Genomic DNA, 17,938 nt, shown 5'->3' with positions numbered 1-17,938 from the left:
CAGCAGGACTTCTCTGCCCATACCCCAGAGCTGGGTGTCATACTAAGATCCAAGGACTTGGATCCTCTCTAAGCCAGCTTCGTAGCTCAGTGAAATCACAGGAATAAATGGTTTAGAACTAGAAGGGACCCTAGAGATCTTCTAATGCCCTCCTTTTACAGTATGGGTTATATAATAGACTTTTATGCTCTGACATACTCTGTTCTAAGAGCCCCCTCAGCTCTGACACCCTGGGTTCTAAGGGTTCTTCCAGCTCATTCTGCGTTCTAAATAAATAAATGAAGAGGAAATAAAGGGCCTAGAGAAATTATGTGCTTGACATAAGATCACATGGGGCTTAGTAGCAGATCAGGAATCTGAACCTCTATTTTGTGATTCCAAATCTAATCCTCTTTACTAACAAATTAACCATTTCCTACCTTTTGTAGAATCTCAGAGCTGAAGGAAACCTCACAATCCAATCAGTTCAAGTGCCTCATTTTCCAGCAGAGATCAAAATCGAGACAAAGATCTTCTAATCTTGCCCATTGGGACCAGGTCTAAACCTTCTAGCCAGGGTAGGTGGGCTCACACCATCTCTTCACTTTTCATGGGTCTGACATCCCTGATGATCATTTCTATCTTATCCATCCCAGTCCAAAATTAGGAAGAAAGCCCTTTCAAGGATCTTTAAGGAGCCAGGTTCATAGCCCCTCTATTCTCTCCCATTTCTAGCCCCACAAAAACTCCCTAAATTTACAAAATCTTCCCTCTCACCCAGGAGATCTGCACTGAGAGGCCCAAACCCTGGACCCAGACGTCTCATTCTAGTTGTCAATGATAAAGGAGCATGGAAAAGTGAATTTAGACTCAGAAGACATGAGCTTGAATCTTAAGTCTATTCCCTTATTAGCCAGGCAACCTTTGTCTGGTCCCTTCCTTTCCTTGGGTCTCAAATTTATTTTATCTTACAGGAAATAATCTTTAAGGTTTCTTTCTTCTCTTAAATCTTATGATGAGGAGACCATGCCCCACTCAGCCAGGGCAGTGCCAAGTTGCTGGCAGAAAGAGGCTAAGAGTGTGCCAGACCCCAGCATGTGGCCACAGAAGAGGAATAGGAAGTCTTGAATTCCATCCCAAAAGGGTGTTTTGGCCCACTCTAGGGAATCATGGGGACAAATCCCAGGGGGCTGTCTGGTGACCACAGGCACACGTCTGCTAAAAAGGGCTCCATCTCCAAGGGATTCCTGAGACCCCAGTGCAAGTGATGAGAACAGTAAAGGAAGATGCTAAGGATGACTACACCTAGCATCTATATCTGCTCCAGTTCTCCCTCCCCTCAAACACACACACTTTTCTCTCACACCTCTCTCTCTGCATGTGTGTCTGTCCCCCCCCCACACACACACACACTTTTTCTCACATAATTTTTCCTCTCTCCCTCCCTCTGTCCTTCCTCACCTCCTCTCAAATCCTCCTTTCTCTGTTGCCCCCATCCCCCTTTCCTCCCCCTGCTGAATGCTAGAAGGCCACATGCATGTGGCCTTAAACTCTGCCACTTCTAGGCTGGGCTTTTGAGTCTGTCAGCTCTTGCTCCTTTGGACCAATCCTGAGCCTAGCCAGGCTTCCTGAAGGGAAGGCGGTCCCAGCTGACAGAGCCAGGGGAGCTTTCCAAGTTTTCCCAGACAAGTGGCCTACTCCTCTGCCAATGTTCAACCACTGGCCCTGGGCTCGGTCCTCCTTGGTGGAAGGGGCAGCACATCCATGGATGAACTTATGGCCCAGCCCCAGACACAGCGACACCCACAGAAACAGGCTCACATACAATCCAAAAAGGGCATGCCACCCTCACTCTCCTACCATCCCCCTGACTACACTCTACACACATTAGCTGTCACACAGGCCAGTATGGAATCCCAAGACAACTGTACAGGAGTTTCTCCTTGGAGGAAACGCTTTGGGAACAGGAGGAAACCCATGAATGCAGAGCCAGCTCCCAATGATGCTGTCAGAAACAAGTGTCCTCTGCCCAACACACACATATTGTAAGAAAGCACAACCGACCACAATAATAGCTCCTATATCACCAGTTCTTATGGGACTACAAACAATATTTTCCTAATAATCCTGGCAAGCTGGCAGGGCAGAGTCCCACAATCTAGGGCTGATAAGTTGGGGATCACAAAAACAAGAGGACAGATGGTCACACATGCCAGCAGAGTATGCCGTATGGAGGCCGCAAGGCCAGGGAGTGATAAGGACCCCAGTGGGGGGGGGGGGGGGGGTGAGAGACGTGAGCCCAAACCTGGCCTCTGCCTCCACCTACCACCTCAGCTTTGGAAAGTCACTTTCCCAGTCTGCACCTCTGGGGTCTCACATACAGGGGTCCAGAGAGACGACCTCCATGAAGCTTCCCACTTTTTACACTCTTTGTTCCAAGGGCCCTCCCAGTTCTGACATTTGATAATGCTTTTATGAGTCTCTACGGTTTAAAGGATGGTAACAGCTTCCAACAGCCAGACACAGGCTCAGGTGGGCTCACAGTCAGGCCAACACAATAAGAACACACCCTGGGAGAGTGTGACACACAGTGTCAGTGATGGAGGCAACCTAACCCCAGGAAGACAATTTCCCAACTCACACACACTGAATATCACACGGAGCACTGGAAGTGGGTCCTGGGGCCAGGGGCGCTCCCTCTCTCTTAACACCCAGTGACAGCATAATCCCCACACCGGAAACCAGTTGTGGGGCCAGGCTGGGGCTCAGGGACCCTTGGGAGCCCACAGGGGGAACCTCCCTGGAAGGGCTTAGTCAGAGGGTCGGTCCTGCCCCAGACACAGACACACACACACAGACACACACAGAAACACACACAGAGACACACAGACACACACACAGACACACACAGAGACACACAGACACACACAGAGACACACAGACACACACAGACACACACACAGACACACACAGACACACACAGACACACACAGAGACACACAGAGACACACAGACACAGACACACACACACACACACACACACACACACACACACACACACACACACGTCCTGCCCCCAGCCCAGCCCAGGCCAGTCCCGCTCCGGCCGGGCCGGGCCCCGCTCACCTGCCAGGCGACCCCTCCGCGGCCGGCGGGCAGGGAGCCCCTCCGCGGGCGGGCGGGGGGCGCCGGGGGCCGCGGGTGCGCCATCCCTCGCCGGCCCCGGGCCCCCGCGGCGCCTCGCCGGCCCTGCGCCCCGCGCCCCGGCCCCCCTCGCGCCCGGTCTCCCCGGCGGCCCGGGCCCCGCGCGCTCCGGCCTGGGGCTGGGGCTGGGGCTCGGCGGCGGCGCTGGCGGAGGCTCGGCCCGGGCCGGGACGGGATGGAGGGGGCGGGCCGGCAGGTACGGGCGGCGCGGGGCGGGGCGGGGGGCCGGACCCGCCCCCAGCCCGGCCGGCCCCACGGCTCCTGGTCCCGCCTGGCTCCGACCGCCCACCCCGCGGCTGCCCAGGCCCGATCTCAAAGCACTGACACCAACTCTTCCCTACGGGCGCGGGGAGGGGGCAGCCCGGCTCCAAAACTTTGGCCCTTGGCGCCCAGGACCAGGGCTGTGGCAGAGCTGGGAAAAGGACTCTAGAGCCTAGAAGGCCTTGGAAGTCAACGTGGGAGGCAGGAGGGCCCTTAGAGCCCGGAATGGCCGAGTCGGGAGGGCCCTTAGAGCCCGGAATGGCCGAGTCGGGAGGGCCCTTAGAGCCCGGAATGGCCCAGTCGGGAGGGCCCTTAGAGCCCGGAATGGCCGAGTCGGGAGGGCCCTTAGAGCCCGGAATGGCCCAGTCGGGAGGGCCCTTAGAGCCCGGAATGGCCGAGTCGGGAGGGCCCTTAGAGCCCGGAATGGCCCAGTCGGGAGGGCCCTTAGAGCCCGGAATGGCCCAGTCGGGAGGGCCCTTAGAGCCCGGAATGGCCCAGTCGGGAGGGCCCTTAGAGCCCACAATGTCCCAGTCGGGAGGGCCCTTAGAGCCCAGAATGGCCCAGTCGGGAGGGCCCTTAGAGCCCAGAATGGCCCAGTCGGGAGGGCCCTTAGAGCCCAGAATGGCCCAGTCGGGAGGGCCCTTAGAGCCCAGAATGTCCCAGTCGGGAGGGCCCTTAGAGCCCAGAATGTCCCAGTCGGGAGGGCCCTTAGAGCCCACAATGTCCCAGTCGGGAGGGCCCTTAGAGCCCGGAATGGCCCAGTCGGGAGGGCCCTTAGAGCCCGGAATGTCCCAGTCGGGAGGGCCCTTAGAGCCCAGAATGTCCCAGTCGGGAGGGCCCTTAGAGCCCACAATGTCCCAGTCGGGAGGGCCCTTAGAGCCCGGAATGTCCCAGTCGGGAGGGCCCTTAAGAGCCCAGAATGTCCCAGTCGGGAGGGCCCTTAGAGCCCACAATGTCCCAGTCGGGAGGGCCCTTAGAGCCCGGAATGGCCGAGTCGGGAGGGCCCTTAGAGCCCAGAATGTCCCAGTCGGGAGGGCCCTTAGAGCCCACAATGTCCCAGTCGGGAGGGCCCTTAGAACATGGAATGACAGAACCGGGAGAGCCCTTAGAGCCCAGAATGTCCGAGCCAGGGGCCCCTTAAAACATGGAATGGCAGAACTGGAAGGCCCTTTGGAATAGAGAATCTCAGACCTGGTAGTGACTTTTAATGTCTTCAAGAAGCAGGAATGTTCCTTCAAGCCCAGTGCTCCCTGCCCATTCTTTCCAGGGACTATGCCCAGGAAAAACTGTATTTATAGATGACTGGGAGCATCACATCTTGACCAATTGCCAGAAGGTTGGAAGGGCCTAGGACTCAGCCAGCAGGCTGAGGAAGGGAAAGGCGACCAGAATCCAGCTGGGAGGCTGCTGCCCAAGCTGTGACATAGTGAAAAGAGTAGTGGATTTGACACCGGAGGATCTGGATTCAAATCTTGCCTGTCATTTATTCCCTGTGGGTCTGTTTCCTGATCTGAAAAATAGGATTGGACTAGCTAACCTGTGAGGTTTCTTCCAACCCCCCAAACTATGATTCTCCAATAATCCACCTCCTCATAATCTGCTATGGTAGAAGTGAATGGGAGAGGGTGTCCCCCCTCTTCCTCTGGGGAGACAGAGTCCTCATATATATTCTTCTCATTTGTTCCTGGGAACTACCGATGGCCTAAATCCCTCTTTGGGCCTCAGGGATGGGAGAAGGGAGATGGAATGAGAAACTACAGCACAGTATAATGGAAAGACCACAGGACTGACTTCTGTAACCCCAGACAAGCCATTCTCACTCTCCCGGACCTCAGTTTCCAAATCTTTAAAAGGCAGAGTGTGAACTAGATGATCTCTAAAATGCCTGGTGGTACAGGGGATTGGGTGCTAAACTGGAATCAAGGAGATCCAATTTCAAATCCCACCTCTGAATTTGCTGGCAGTGTGACCCAGGGCAAGTCATTTAACCTCTGTCTGCAGCAGTTTCTTCAGCTCCAAAATACTAGCGCCTACCTTGTGGTGAGGATCAAGAGACATTTGCAAATCACTTAGGACAGTGCATACACATAGCAAATGCTTAATAAACACTTCTGTCCCTTCCCCTTCCCCTCCAAGGACAAGTCTAGCATTTTACTATTCAAACTTTGTTCTCATGTCCCTCCCAACTCTGACATGCCATGTGGCGAATTCCCAGTTCTTTGGGTCTCTTTCAGTTCTAATAATTTAACTTTTAAGACCCCTCTCAGCCCTGACATTTTGTGTTGTAAGGTTCCTCCCAGCTCTGACATCCTGGATTCTAGGGGCCCTCCCATCTCTGACTTTCTGGGTTCTAGGAGCCTTCCCAGTTCTGACATTCTGTGTTCTAAGGACTCTCCAAACAGTGATATTCTATGTCACTAAATGAGATGTCTCATCATTTCAAGTCTGTCATCTCTTATGATGGTGATGATAATTTTTCTAGCAGTTTATGTTCTAAGGTCCCACGCATTCTAGGATCTATGAATCTAAATGGTGGTTGCAAATGATGCCTATTGAGGAGACAGTCTTCAACATCTCTGGTCAGCTAAAGGTCCTGTTCAGAAACAGGGTGACTTGGGAATCTCTGCATCTTCAACAGATGCTGAAGAAATATCTAAGCATCCCTCTTACTGCCAAGGAACCTCGAGGTTCTTCAGCTGTCCCAAAAGATGGGACTCAAACCTGGCCTCCAGAGTTCTCCCAAGAACTCCTAAAAGAGCCAGTGGGAGCCTCTTGCTGTCCCAGAGCTCTCCAAAGCTAGATTCCTGGGGCGCCCAGCTGGCTTGGACTAGAGTTTTGGGCCCAGGGAGCTGGCAGCAGCAGGAACTCCGGAGATGCATGTTCCAGCCATAACCCCAGCTTTGGTTTTAATAATTAACAACAGCAAATATTGATTTACACAACTGGCTCCCTAGACCCAAGTGCTTCCGGGCACCTATTGCAATGCAGACCTGAGAAAACCCTGCATTCCCACACGGCCCTAAGGGGAGGGGCAGGCATGAAGATGTCTGGGCATCCGGCAGTTCTGTGTGTGTGTGTGTGTGTGTGTGTGTGTGTGTGTGTGTGTGTGTGTGTGTGTGAGAGAGAGAGAGAGAGACAGAGAGACAGAGACAGAGACAGAGAGAGACAGAGAGAGAGACAGAGAGAGAGAGACAGAGAGACAGAGACGGTGAGACAGAGAGAGAAATTTTGTATATAATTGTGTCACCGGGATCAAAACTAAGTGGGGGTCAAAGGCAAGCCCTTCTTGAGGTTCCCTGATGAGGAAAGTGGAATCTATAGTACGATCTCATTTTACAAATGGGGAAACCAAGGCCCCTAGGAATGGGATGCAATTCACCCATGGACATATAGTCAGCTAGGAAATGTGAGAGTCAGAAGTAGGACCCAGGTTTCCTGATTCCAAGTTCAATGCTCTTTCTATTATCTACTCCACACCGTGCTTGGGATAAACAGCATGGCTAGATGTCAGTGCTTCTGAGGCTCTCTGTGTGCATATATGTGTGTATGTACAGGTTGGCCCTTTACATTTCCATGGGAGAGTGTACATAGAACTCGAGCTGTGTGTCTGTGTGCATATGTAGATCATCCCTTATACATGTTTCCCTGAACCTGTGCATGTGAATCTATCTGGGTGAGCATACACACATATTAACAGACATTTACTAAGCACCCACTAAGTGTTAAGTCCTGCATTGTAGTCTAGGAATACAGAGATGTGAATTTAACAGACCCTGCTTTCTGGGAGTTTACAATCTAAGGGGGAAGATAAGAATGTATGAAAACACATGGAAAATAAGCACAAGGTCAATTTCTACTGTATACGTGGAGAATGTGCCTTAAATGACAGTCTATTTAACTCTGTGTGTGCCTGTTTGCTCCTTATCTCTGGCTCCAGGCTTCCCTTAAGATTCAATTCAGAAGGGGCAGCTAGGTGGCGCAGTGGAAAAAGCACGGGCCCTGGAGTCAGGAGTACCTGGGTTCAAATCCGTTCTCAGACACTTAATAATTACCTAGCTGTGTGGCCTTGGGCAAGCCACTTAAGCCCATCTGCCTTGCAAATAAAAAAAAAAAAGATTCAATTCAGAAGGGGCGGCTAGGTGGCGCAGTGGATAGAGCACCAGCCCTGGAGTCAGGAGTACCTGAGTTCAAATCCAGCCTCAGACACTTAATACTTAATAATCACCTAGCTGTGTGGCCTTGGGCAAGCCACTGAACCCCATTGCCTTGAAAAATTCTAAAAAAAAAAGATTCATTCCAGAGTCCACTTTCCTGGTCTCTCCCATCACGCCATGCCCTGCTCCCTCACCCCCATCTCCCTTAAGAGGGTCTTCACACTGAGATTATCTTCCATCAACTCTGCTGATGCCTCATATGGGCAGAGTTGAGCCCCCTGCCAAGGGGAGCGTTCTTGCCTTTTTTTGTAACTCCGGTGTTTAATAAATGTTTATTGAATGACTACATGAATGTGTGCATATGGATATCTACACACAGTCATGTGCTGGTATGTATGTGTTTGTCTGTGTTCATTTGGCTGCATGCATGTATATGAAGGCAGATGTGAGCATGTAGTCCCAGGGCTCTAGGACTCTGCCTCTATGTCTATGGTATTTGAGGATATCCCCCCCCAAAAAAGGCCCTGGAGACATGCTGATAATAATCATACTTTCCTATGCTTTCTCTTATTTGATCCCACAGAAATTTTGGGGGATGGGGGAGCTCAGGAAATCTCCCATTTCCTAGATAGATAATCAGAGACTCTGAGACAGAAAAAAAACTCAGTCAAGATTACACAATGAGTTGGTGACAGAGGCCAGAAGAGAACCCATATCATACAATCTGTTGAGTCAAGTTAATATGCATTTTTTTGGTTTTGTTTTATTTTCAATTATTTGCTTTTAAAATTTTTGGGTTTTTTTTTTTCAGCCTCACCGAGGCTGAAAACTGATTGGCCAATTGTGGACTGATCCCACTATAGAGTGTTGTGAGAGCTTTAACCTGCTGTATTTCAGATCTGGGTTGGTACATCCCTCCTTAGGTGACCTGGTGGCCTTCCACTCATGGAGGTTCATTCTATTAGTACCAGACTTAATGTGGACACCCTTCTTAGCCCTATTGCACTTCATGGGCACAAACTATCCACCAGCCTCAGCCTCCCAAGCAGGAGGGATTACAGGCTACTACTTCTGGTAAGCAATTAAGTGCCAACTGTATAACAAATACCAGCTAAACATTGGGGATACAAAAATCCAAACCCACAATGATTAGGAGAATTTGTGATGTATGTGTCCTTCTGGGAACCTCATGGCTATTCTTCCATTTCTTCCTTGCAGAGGGAACAACAGGAATGGGGAGGCAAAGCTACCTGCCAAGATCCAAGTCCTGATCAAGTCAATGGCCTTGGCATTTTCCCTTGCTCTGGCCCAATATGTGCTGCAAACACCTGGCTCTGTTCACCTGAGCCTGCCCATGCCATGCAGAGCCCAGGGCCAGATGCCAGGCCTTGCAGTTCAAACTAGGTGGTTGCAATTGATCCCATTTCTGTGAACAAGTATACTAGACCCCCTTATTACATCCCCACTGTCAATAAGGTGGAGAAGAGAGAGCACTGAATCACATGCTTTGGACATAACCCAAGACTGGTTGTCCTGGCAGAGAAAAGATGCCTTCCAGCTCCCTTTGCCAGGGCCTTCAAAACACTCCCCCATGGAAAGGACTGAGTTCTTATCATTGTATAGCAATCCCAGGTTGGGACCTGGGGTGTCCAATGAGAAGACGTTCCATAGGCTGGTCCTGGGTGACTGTCAGGGAAAGTCCACCTTGCCCTTCAGCCTCCTAAGATGTCAGAACTGGAGGAGCCTTAGAACACAAGATGCCAGATCAAGGAGGGACTTTGGAATACAGAATCTCAAAGATATTGGAAAGAAGCCAGGAAGCTGCCTGAGCTCTCCCCAGTTTCCTTTGGAAACAATGTCAATCAAGTCTCTAAAAGAATTCTGGAGCAACAGAACCTACAAAAAAGACTGAAAAATTTTCCAGTCCAAGATGACTTAGAAGGACTTCAAGAAAGGTCTCACTTGGGTCAAAAGAGAGTGAATCCCAGTGCAAGCAATAGCCAGGCAAGCTAGTAGGAGGCTTTTAGCCACAACACAGGGCAGCAACCAATGCCCTGAGGTTAAGGCTCACAGGTCAGCTATGAGGCCTTCAACCCCAATATATGAGGCAAGCTGCCAACCCTGAAACCTGGTCACAACAGGCATGACTAAGCTGGGTCACCCTAGGGCAGTGGGCAAGTCACCAGCCCTAGAGGTTCTAGCACAAAAAGTCCTCTTAAAAGAGCTCAAAAAGGATTTTTTTTTGTTTTTTAGTTTTTTTTTACAAGGCAATGGGGTTAAGTGGCTTGACCAAGGTCACACAGCTAGGTAATTATTATGTGTCTGAGGCCGTATTTAAACTCAGGTACTCCTGACTCCAGAACCGGTGCTCTATCCACTGCACCACCTAGCACCTTCTCAAAAAGGATTTTAAAAATCAAGTAAGAGGGGCAGCTAGGTGGCGCAGTGGATAGACACTGGCCCTGGAGTCAAGAGGACCTGAGTTCAAATCTGATCTCAGACACTTAATAATTACCTAGCTGTGTGACCTTGGGCAAATCACTTAATTCCCATTGCCTTGCAAAAACCTAAAAACAAAAATCAAGTAAGAGATGTAGGAAAAGAACTAAGGAAGAAATGTGAGTTTTGCAAGAAAATTATGAAAAAAGAGTCAACAATTTGGAAAATGAAGCACAAAAATTGATTGAAGAAAACATCCCCCTTAAAAGTAGAATCAGCCAAATAGAAAAGGAGGTATAAAAGCTAACTAAAGAAAATAATTCCTTAGAAATTAGGATTGGGCAAGTGAAAGCCAGTGATTCTATGTGATATAAAGAATCAGTCAAACAAAGTCAACAGAATTAAAAAAAATAGGAGAAAATGTAAAACATCTCAATGGAAAAAACAAATGACCTAGAAAAGAGATATAGGAGAGGTAATTTAAGAATTACTGAACTAGGGGTGGCTAGGTGGCACAGTGGATAGAGCACCGGTCCTGGAGTCAGGAGTACCTGGGTTCAAATCTGGCCTCAGACACTTAATAATTACTTAGCTGTGTGGCCTTGGGCAAGCTACTTAACCCCATTGCCTTGCAAAAACTAAAAAAAATAAAAATAAAAATAAAAAAAAGATTACTGAACTACCTGAAAGCCATGATCAAAAAGGCCTGAATAGCATCTTTCACAAAATCATCAAGGTAAACTGCCCTGATATTCTACAGCCAGATGGTAAAATAGTTATTGAAAGAATCCACTGATCATCTCCTGAAAGAGAACCCAAAATGAAAACTCCAAGGAATATTGCTGCCAAATTTCAGAACTATCAGGTCAAGGAGAAAATACTGCAAGCAGCCAGAAAGAAACAATTCAAAAATCAAGGAGTCACAGTTAAGATTCCACAGGATTTAGTAGTTTCTATGTTAAAGAATCAAAGGGCTTGGAATACGATATTCTGGAAGGCAAAAAAGCTTGAATTACAATAAAAAATCAATTACCCAACAAAACCATGCATGTTCAGTTGAATAGGAAAATCTGATTTTCAAAGACATGATCAAGAGAAACATAAAAAAGGTAAAATAGGAAGGAAAAACTTCCCTACATGAAAAGGTGATACTTGTAACTCTTAAGAATTGTATACTTATTAAGGCACCTAGAAAGAGTATACTTAGACAGAGGGTGTGGGTATAAGTAGACTTTGATGTGATGATAAAAAAATTAATTAAAGGGTGGAAAAAAAAAGATTGTAATGCAAGAAGAGGAAGGGAGGGTACTTAGATGGCTCAATGAATAAAGTACCAGCCTTGAAGTTAGGAGGACCTGAGTTCAAATTTGATCTCAAACACTTGACACTAGCTCCATGACCCTGGGTAAGTCACTTAACCCAACTGTAGAATGGGTAAATTATGAAGAGGTATGGAAGGCCTATTATTATAGAGGGGGGGAAAGGGAGGGAATGAGCATTGTTTGATCCTTACTCTCATTGGATTTGGCTCAAAGACAGAATGACATACACACTTAGTTGGGTAGAGAAATCTTATTCTTCTTTCACAATATGATTAATATGGAAATATGTTTAACATAATTATAAATGCATAACCTACACTAGATTGCTCACTGTCAAGAGGAGGGGGAAGGGAAGGGAGAAAGGGGAGAAATGTGGAACTCAAAACCTAACAAAATATGATTGTTGAAAACTACTTTTGAATGTAATTGGAAAAATAAATAAACATGTTAAGAAAAAATCCATCTTACCCCATTAGGAAACAGGAGGGGAAGGGGAAAAGAAAAGATGGGATTGAGAGAAGGGAGGGCAGATTGAGGGAGGTGGTGATCAAAAGCAAAACACTGATGAGCAGGGACAGGGTGAAACGAAAGAGAAAAGTATGAACAGAGGAAACATAGGATGAAGGGAAATACTCAATCTTAACTGTGAATATGAATAGAATGAACTCTCCCATAAAATGGAAGCAGTTAGCAGAGTGGATTAAAAACCAGAATCAAACAACATGTTGTTTGCAAGAAACACATTTGAAACAGAGACACACATATGTAGAGTAAAGGTCAAAGGCTGGAGCAAACTATATTATGCTTCAGCTGAAGTAAAAAAAAAAAGCAGGGAAAGCCATTCTGACAAAGCAAAAGCAAAGATACATCTAATTAAAAGATACAAGGAAGAAAACTACATTTTGCTAAAAGGTATAATGAAGTAATATCAATACTAAACATATATGTACAAGTGGTAAAGCACTCAAATTTTTAAAGGGGAAGTTAAATGAGTTACAGGGGGAAATAGGGAAACGTGAGGGACCTCAACTCGATAAATCTAGACTAGATAAATCTAACCACAAAATAAATAAGAAATGTTACCGGCTTCAAAATTTTTTAAAAATGTTTAAATCCCCACTTAAACATCAAATTAGAAATTCTGAAATGCAAAGGAGAGATTAATGAAATTGAAAGGAATGCAGGGTTGATTCAATATTAGGAAAATGATTAATATAATTGAAAATATCAATAACAAAACCAACAGAAATCATCTCAATGGATGCAGAAAGTTTTCTGACAAAATACAGCACCCATTTCTGTTCAAAAACACTAGAGAGCATCAGAATAAATGGAGCTTTCCATAAAATGATAAGAAATAATCTATCTAAAATCACTGGCAAGCATTATCTGTAATGGGGATAAGTTTAGGAACCTTCCCAATAAGACCAGTGGTGAAGCAAGGATGCCCATTGTCACCATTATTCAATATTTAGCCTCAGCAATAAGATAAGGTAAAGAAATAGAAGGAATTAGGATGGGCAATAAGAAGACAAAACTATCACTCTGTGATAAGTATGTGATGGCAAACTTAGAGAATACTAGAGAATCAACTAACAACTTCTTGAATTAATTTACAACTTTAACAAAATGACAGAATATAAAATAAACCCTCATAAGTCATCAGAATTTCTATACATTACCAACAAAGCTCAGCAACAAGAGATAAAAAGAGAAATTCCATTTAACTGTACACAATATAAAATATTTAGGAGTCTACCTACCAAGTCAAACCTAGGAACTATATGATCATAGTTACAAAACACTTTTCACACAAATAAAGTCAGATTTAACATTTGGAAAAATATCAACTTCTCATGGTTAGGCTCTTTTTATCTCTTGTTGCTGAGCTTTGTTGGTAATATATAGAAATTCTGATGACTTATGAGGGTTTATTTTATATTCTGCCATTTTGTTAAAGTTGTTAATTAATTCAAGAAGCTTTTGATTCTCTAGGATTCTTTAAGGATTTCATTACATCACCTACAAAGAAAGTGATAGTTTTTGTTCCTCATTGCCCTTCAAAACTGTTTGATACAGGCTAAGAAATAGAGTAGTGGATCAGTGGAATGGATTAGGTACACAAGCCACAGTAGTAAATAACTTTTGAAATCCACAATTTGACAAACCCACAGATTCTGTTTCTGGAATAAGAACTCACTATTTGAGAAAAGCAGCTGGGCAAACTGAAAAATATTGCAGCTGAAACTAGGTATAGAACAACATCTCACACCCTATACCATGATAAGGCTAAAATGACTACAGGATTTAAACATAAAGGGTAATACTATAAACAAATTAGGAGAGTAAGAAATAGTTTAGCCATCAGACCTATGGAGAAGGGAAGAATTTATGATCAAACAAGAACTAGAGAACTTTAGGAAATGAAAAGTGGATCATTTTGATTGCATTACATTAAATTAAAAAGGTCTTACGCAAATAAAACTAACACAACCAAGATTTGAAAGAAAGAAGGAAGATGGGAAACAATTTTTACAGCAAATGTTTCTGATAAATATCTCATTTTTCAAATATATAGAGAACTGAGTCAAATTTATAAAAATATAGGTCATTCCCCAATTGATAAATGATCAAAGGATATGAATAGGAAGTTTTTAGATGAAGACATTAAAGCCAAAGTCATATGAAAAAATGCTCTAAATCACTATTGATAGAGAAATGCAAATTAAAGCAACTCTAAGATATTATCTCATATCTACCATACTGGCTAATATGAAAGAAAAGGAAAATAATAAATGTTAGAGAAGATGTGGGAAAATTGGGATATTACTTGTAAACTGATTCAACCATTCTGTAGAGGAATTTGAACCTATGTCCAAACTATTAAGTCTGTATCCCAAAGAGATCATAAAAAAAGAGAAAAGGTCCTACAAGTACAATAATATTTACAGCAGCTCTTTTTATGATGGCAGAGAATTGTAAATTGAGGGAGTGCCCATCAACTGGGGAATGACTGAACAAGCTGTAGTATATGAATGTAATGGAGTACTATTGTGCTATTAGAAATGATGTGCAGATGGATTTCAGAAAAACTTGAAAAGACATACATGCATTATAATGAGTGAACCAGGAGAACATTATACATAGTAACAATAACACTGTGGGATAATCAGTTATGATTGACTTAGCTCTTCTCAGAAATACAATGATCCAAGACAATTCCAAAAGACTCAGGACAGAAAATACCACCCACAACTATGGAGTCTGAATGAATATTGAAGCATATCAGTTTTATTTTTTGTTTTTATTTTTTTTGGCTTTTCTCTTTTGTTCTGATTCTTCTTTTACAACATGTGAATGTGGAATAATGTGGAAATATGTTTTCATGATTGCACATGTATTGCACATGATTGCACTTAAATCAAATTGCTTACCATCTTGAGGAAGGGGGAAGGAAGGGAGGAAGGGAGAAAAATCTGGAACTCAAATTCTTATAAAAATGAATATTGATGTATAATCTATGTCAGGTTACATGCTGTCTTGGCACAGAGTGAGGGAAGAAAGGGAAGGAAAAAAAATTGCAACTTGGAACTACTGATGATGTTCTTGTCAATTTAAAGCATTTGAATATTAAATAAATAAAAATTTTAAAAATGAATGTTGAAAACTATTTTTACATATAATTAAAAAAACAAAATACTATTTACAAAAAAATTCATAAAATAAAATTTTAGTTGATAATTTTTAAAAAAGAACACAATGTCAAAGTTGGGAGGGACCCTAGGAGAAAGAGAAGGGAATAAGTTTATTTGTGCCTACTCTGTGTTAAGGACTGTTTTAGAAATATTAAATCCTTTGATTCTCTTAACACGGAAAGATAGTTCTTATTATGAACTCCATTTTACAGTTGAGAAAACCAAGGCAAACAGGGATTAAATAATTTGCCCATTGTAACACAGCAAAGTAATATATGAGGTTGGATTTCAACTCACGTCTTCCTTACTCCAGTTCCAGCACGCTAACCATTACACCATCTCTCTTTCCACTGTCAAGAACCAGGAGTCTGGTGACAGTGAATGATGATGATGGTGATAAAGATGCTAAAATTACTGCTCCCTCTTCAACAGCATATATAGGATAAAAAAAGTCACTTTCTTATAACAATCTGAGGCGATAGGCAATATAAATATTATCTCCATTTTTAAGATAAGGAATTTGAAGATTAGAGAGGTTAAGTTCATAGATCTAGAGTCAACTGAAACTTCAGAGGTCATCTAACCCAGTCCTATTGCTGTCATTTTACAACTCAGGAAACTGACTTTTAGACAGAAGTCACTCAACTAGCATTAACCAGCTAGTGACCGAAGTTCTACAAATGCTGACCTCATTGCCATATGCCTGTAAAACCTGGACAGTCTACCAGTGCCATGTCAGGAAACTGAAATACTTCCATTTAAATTGTCTTAGAAAGATTCTGAAAATCACCTGGCAAGATAAAACATCAGAAACTGTAGTCTTTCTCTCTCTCTCTCTCTCTCTCTCTCTCTCTCTCTCTCTCTCTCTCTCTCTCTCTCTCTCTCAGTTTTTGCAAGGCAATGGGGTTATAAGTGGCTTGCCCAAGGTCACACAGCTAGGTCATTATTAAGTGTCTGAGGCTGGATTTGAACTCAGGTACTCCTGACTCCAGGGCCAATGCTCTATCCTCTGCGCCACCTAACTGCCCCTAATGTCTCTTGAGCTAAACTGACAAGCTTCAGAGAACACAACTCAGGCTGACCACATTGCTCAAATGCCAATGTATGCTTACCTAAAAAAAAAAAAAAATGGAGAGCTAACACAGGGTAAGCACTCACGTGGTGGTCAGAAAAAGCAAGGACGCTCTCAAGGTTTCTCTGAACAACTTTGGAATGGACTGTGAGGCTTGGGAGACACTAGCACAGGATTTCTCAGCATGGCATGCCCTCAAGAGAAAGGGTATTGTACTCTATGAGCAAAGCAGAATTGTTTCAAAAGAAACATGGGGTACCACAACTTTAAAGAATCTACCCCAAATGTTTAGTAGAACATTTAGAGCTCAAACTGGTTTTATCAGTTGGACACACTGTAATTTGACTGCAACACAGTGGTGTCATTTTAGACCTCTTCAATAATGAAGGACAACAACTAACCAACCAACAAAGAGAGAGCCAGGATTCAAATCCAGATCCCCTGATTCTAATCCTTTTGACTCTCTGCCCTTCCCCTGGGGTTGTGAAAAACCCAGGTCAAAGTCATCAGACCATTGCTCATCTCATTTCATCCCTTCCTCTCTCCCCTCCACAATCTCTTCACTGAAAGATTTTCTGAGATGGGGAGGAGAGATCACCTTACCTTGGGATAGTGGGAAGCTGTGTGGGGAGGAGCAGAGTCCACTCGGGGCAGATCTAATGCATGAGGGAAGGGCTGGCTCTGCCCATCACTCCTCCTGTAAGAGAAAAGAAACAGGAGATCAGAATAAGCCCCCAAGTAGAGGAGAATGAAAGAAAGATTCAGAAGTATAAGACAGCTAAAACTTAAGTTCCAGTCCAGTGCTAAGCACGTTACAATTGTTTCTTTCTGGGAGTTAGGTATTATTATCCCCATTTTACAAATGAGAAAAATGAGACAAAATATAGGTTTGGTGATTTGCCCAGGGTCATAAAACTAGTAAATATTAGAGATCATATTTGGACTCAGTTCTGATGCTCTATCCATTGCACCACCTAGCTGAATAAGATTCAGGGTCAAATTCATTTAATAAGGGGAACTCTTGATATCCTACACATAGAAGAAGAAAAAAAGAATGAAAGGGTTCAGGACCTTAAGTTCCTGCCCCCTCTCTGCCCCCAAACTAAGCTCTTCCAGGAAGTGTTCTCTACAAGAGGGAAAGGTCTGGATCTAGAACTCATTAGTGTCTGTCCATCATGCTATGGTTTTGTTTTCTGTCCATTCTTACACACATGGTCCCCTTGGACAACTCACAGGCTAAAGAGTTAGGAGGCTATCTTCATAATATATGATTTTGTTACATATTACTATAGTCAACTTGTATTTGATCTATTAATTTTTAAATTTTTGCATAAATCAGTTAAAAAATTTTTTCCAATATTTATTATGGGACTTGGTCATAGTTTTCTTTCTCTGTTTTGATATGCTTTGATATGTTTATCAAGACCATATTTGCATTATAAAAAAATTAGTGGCATCTTTACTTATTTTTCAAACATTTAATGAAGCTTTGGAATTAATTATTAAAATGTTCAATGGAAAAAAAAGAGTTAGGAAACTATTACAATAGTTCAGGAGGTGCTGTGGGCTGTAGTTACAGTGGAATAGAGAGGAAGAATGCGGCCGAGATAAAAATCAACAGGTCTTGGTCACTAATTAGATATGAGAAGTAAAGGAGAGGAAGAGTCAAGGGCCATCTAGAGGTCTTGAACAATCCAGATGAACGGGGATCCCATGGACATCAAAGGGAAGGGTAGCCTCAAGGAGAAAAGATACTGAGGTCAGGCTTGGATATATTGTTTAAGAAGTCCTTGAGAAATTGGGATGAAGAGA

The 17,938-nt window shown here is 44.2% G+C and overlaps 1 protein-coding gene across 10 annotated transcripts in view; it reads right to left on the bottom strand.

The window, feature by feature from the left end:
- Window positions 1-17,938, bottom strand: part of RAP1GAP (RAP1 GTPase activating protein) — a 96,105-nt gene that overhangs the window by 32,422 nt on the left and 45,745 nt on the right. For 6 of the 10 annotated variants that reach the window (XM_074218194.1, XM_074218198.1, XM_074218195.1 and 3 more), the window contains exon 3: window positions 16,730-16,823. In XM_074218194.1, the coding sequence (XP_074074295.1) occupies window positions 16,730-16,823 (94 nt within the window). Of the gene's footprint in view, window positions 1-419; window positions 1,375-3,105; window positions 3,179-4,635; window positions 4,698-16,729; window positions 16,824-17,938 lie in introns of those variants that run through there. The other 4 variants (XM_074218202.1, XM_074218200.1, XM_074218201.1 and 1 more) reach the window with 4 other exon arrangements.

The sequence above is a fragment of the Macrotis lagotis genome, chromosome 1 (genome assembly GCF_037893015.1).
Source record: "Macrotis lagotis isolate mMagLag1 chromosome 1, bilby.v1.9.chrom.fasta, whole genome shotgun sequence".
NCBI lineage: Eukaryota > Metazoa > Chordata > Mammalia > Peramelemorphia > Peramelidae > Macrotis > Macrotis lagotis.
Note: the sequence above shows the minus strand (reverse complement) of the source record. Positions and strands in the feature narration are given on the sequence as shown.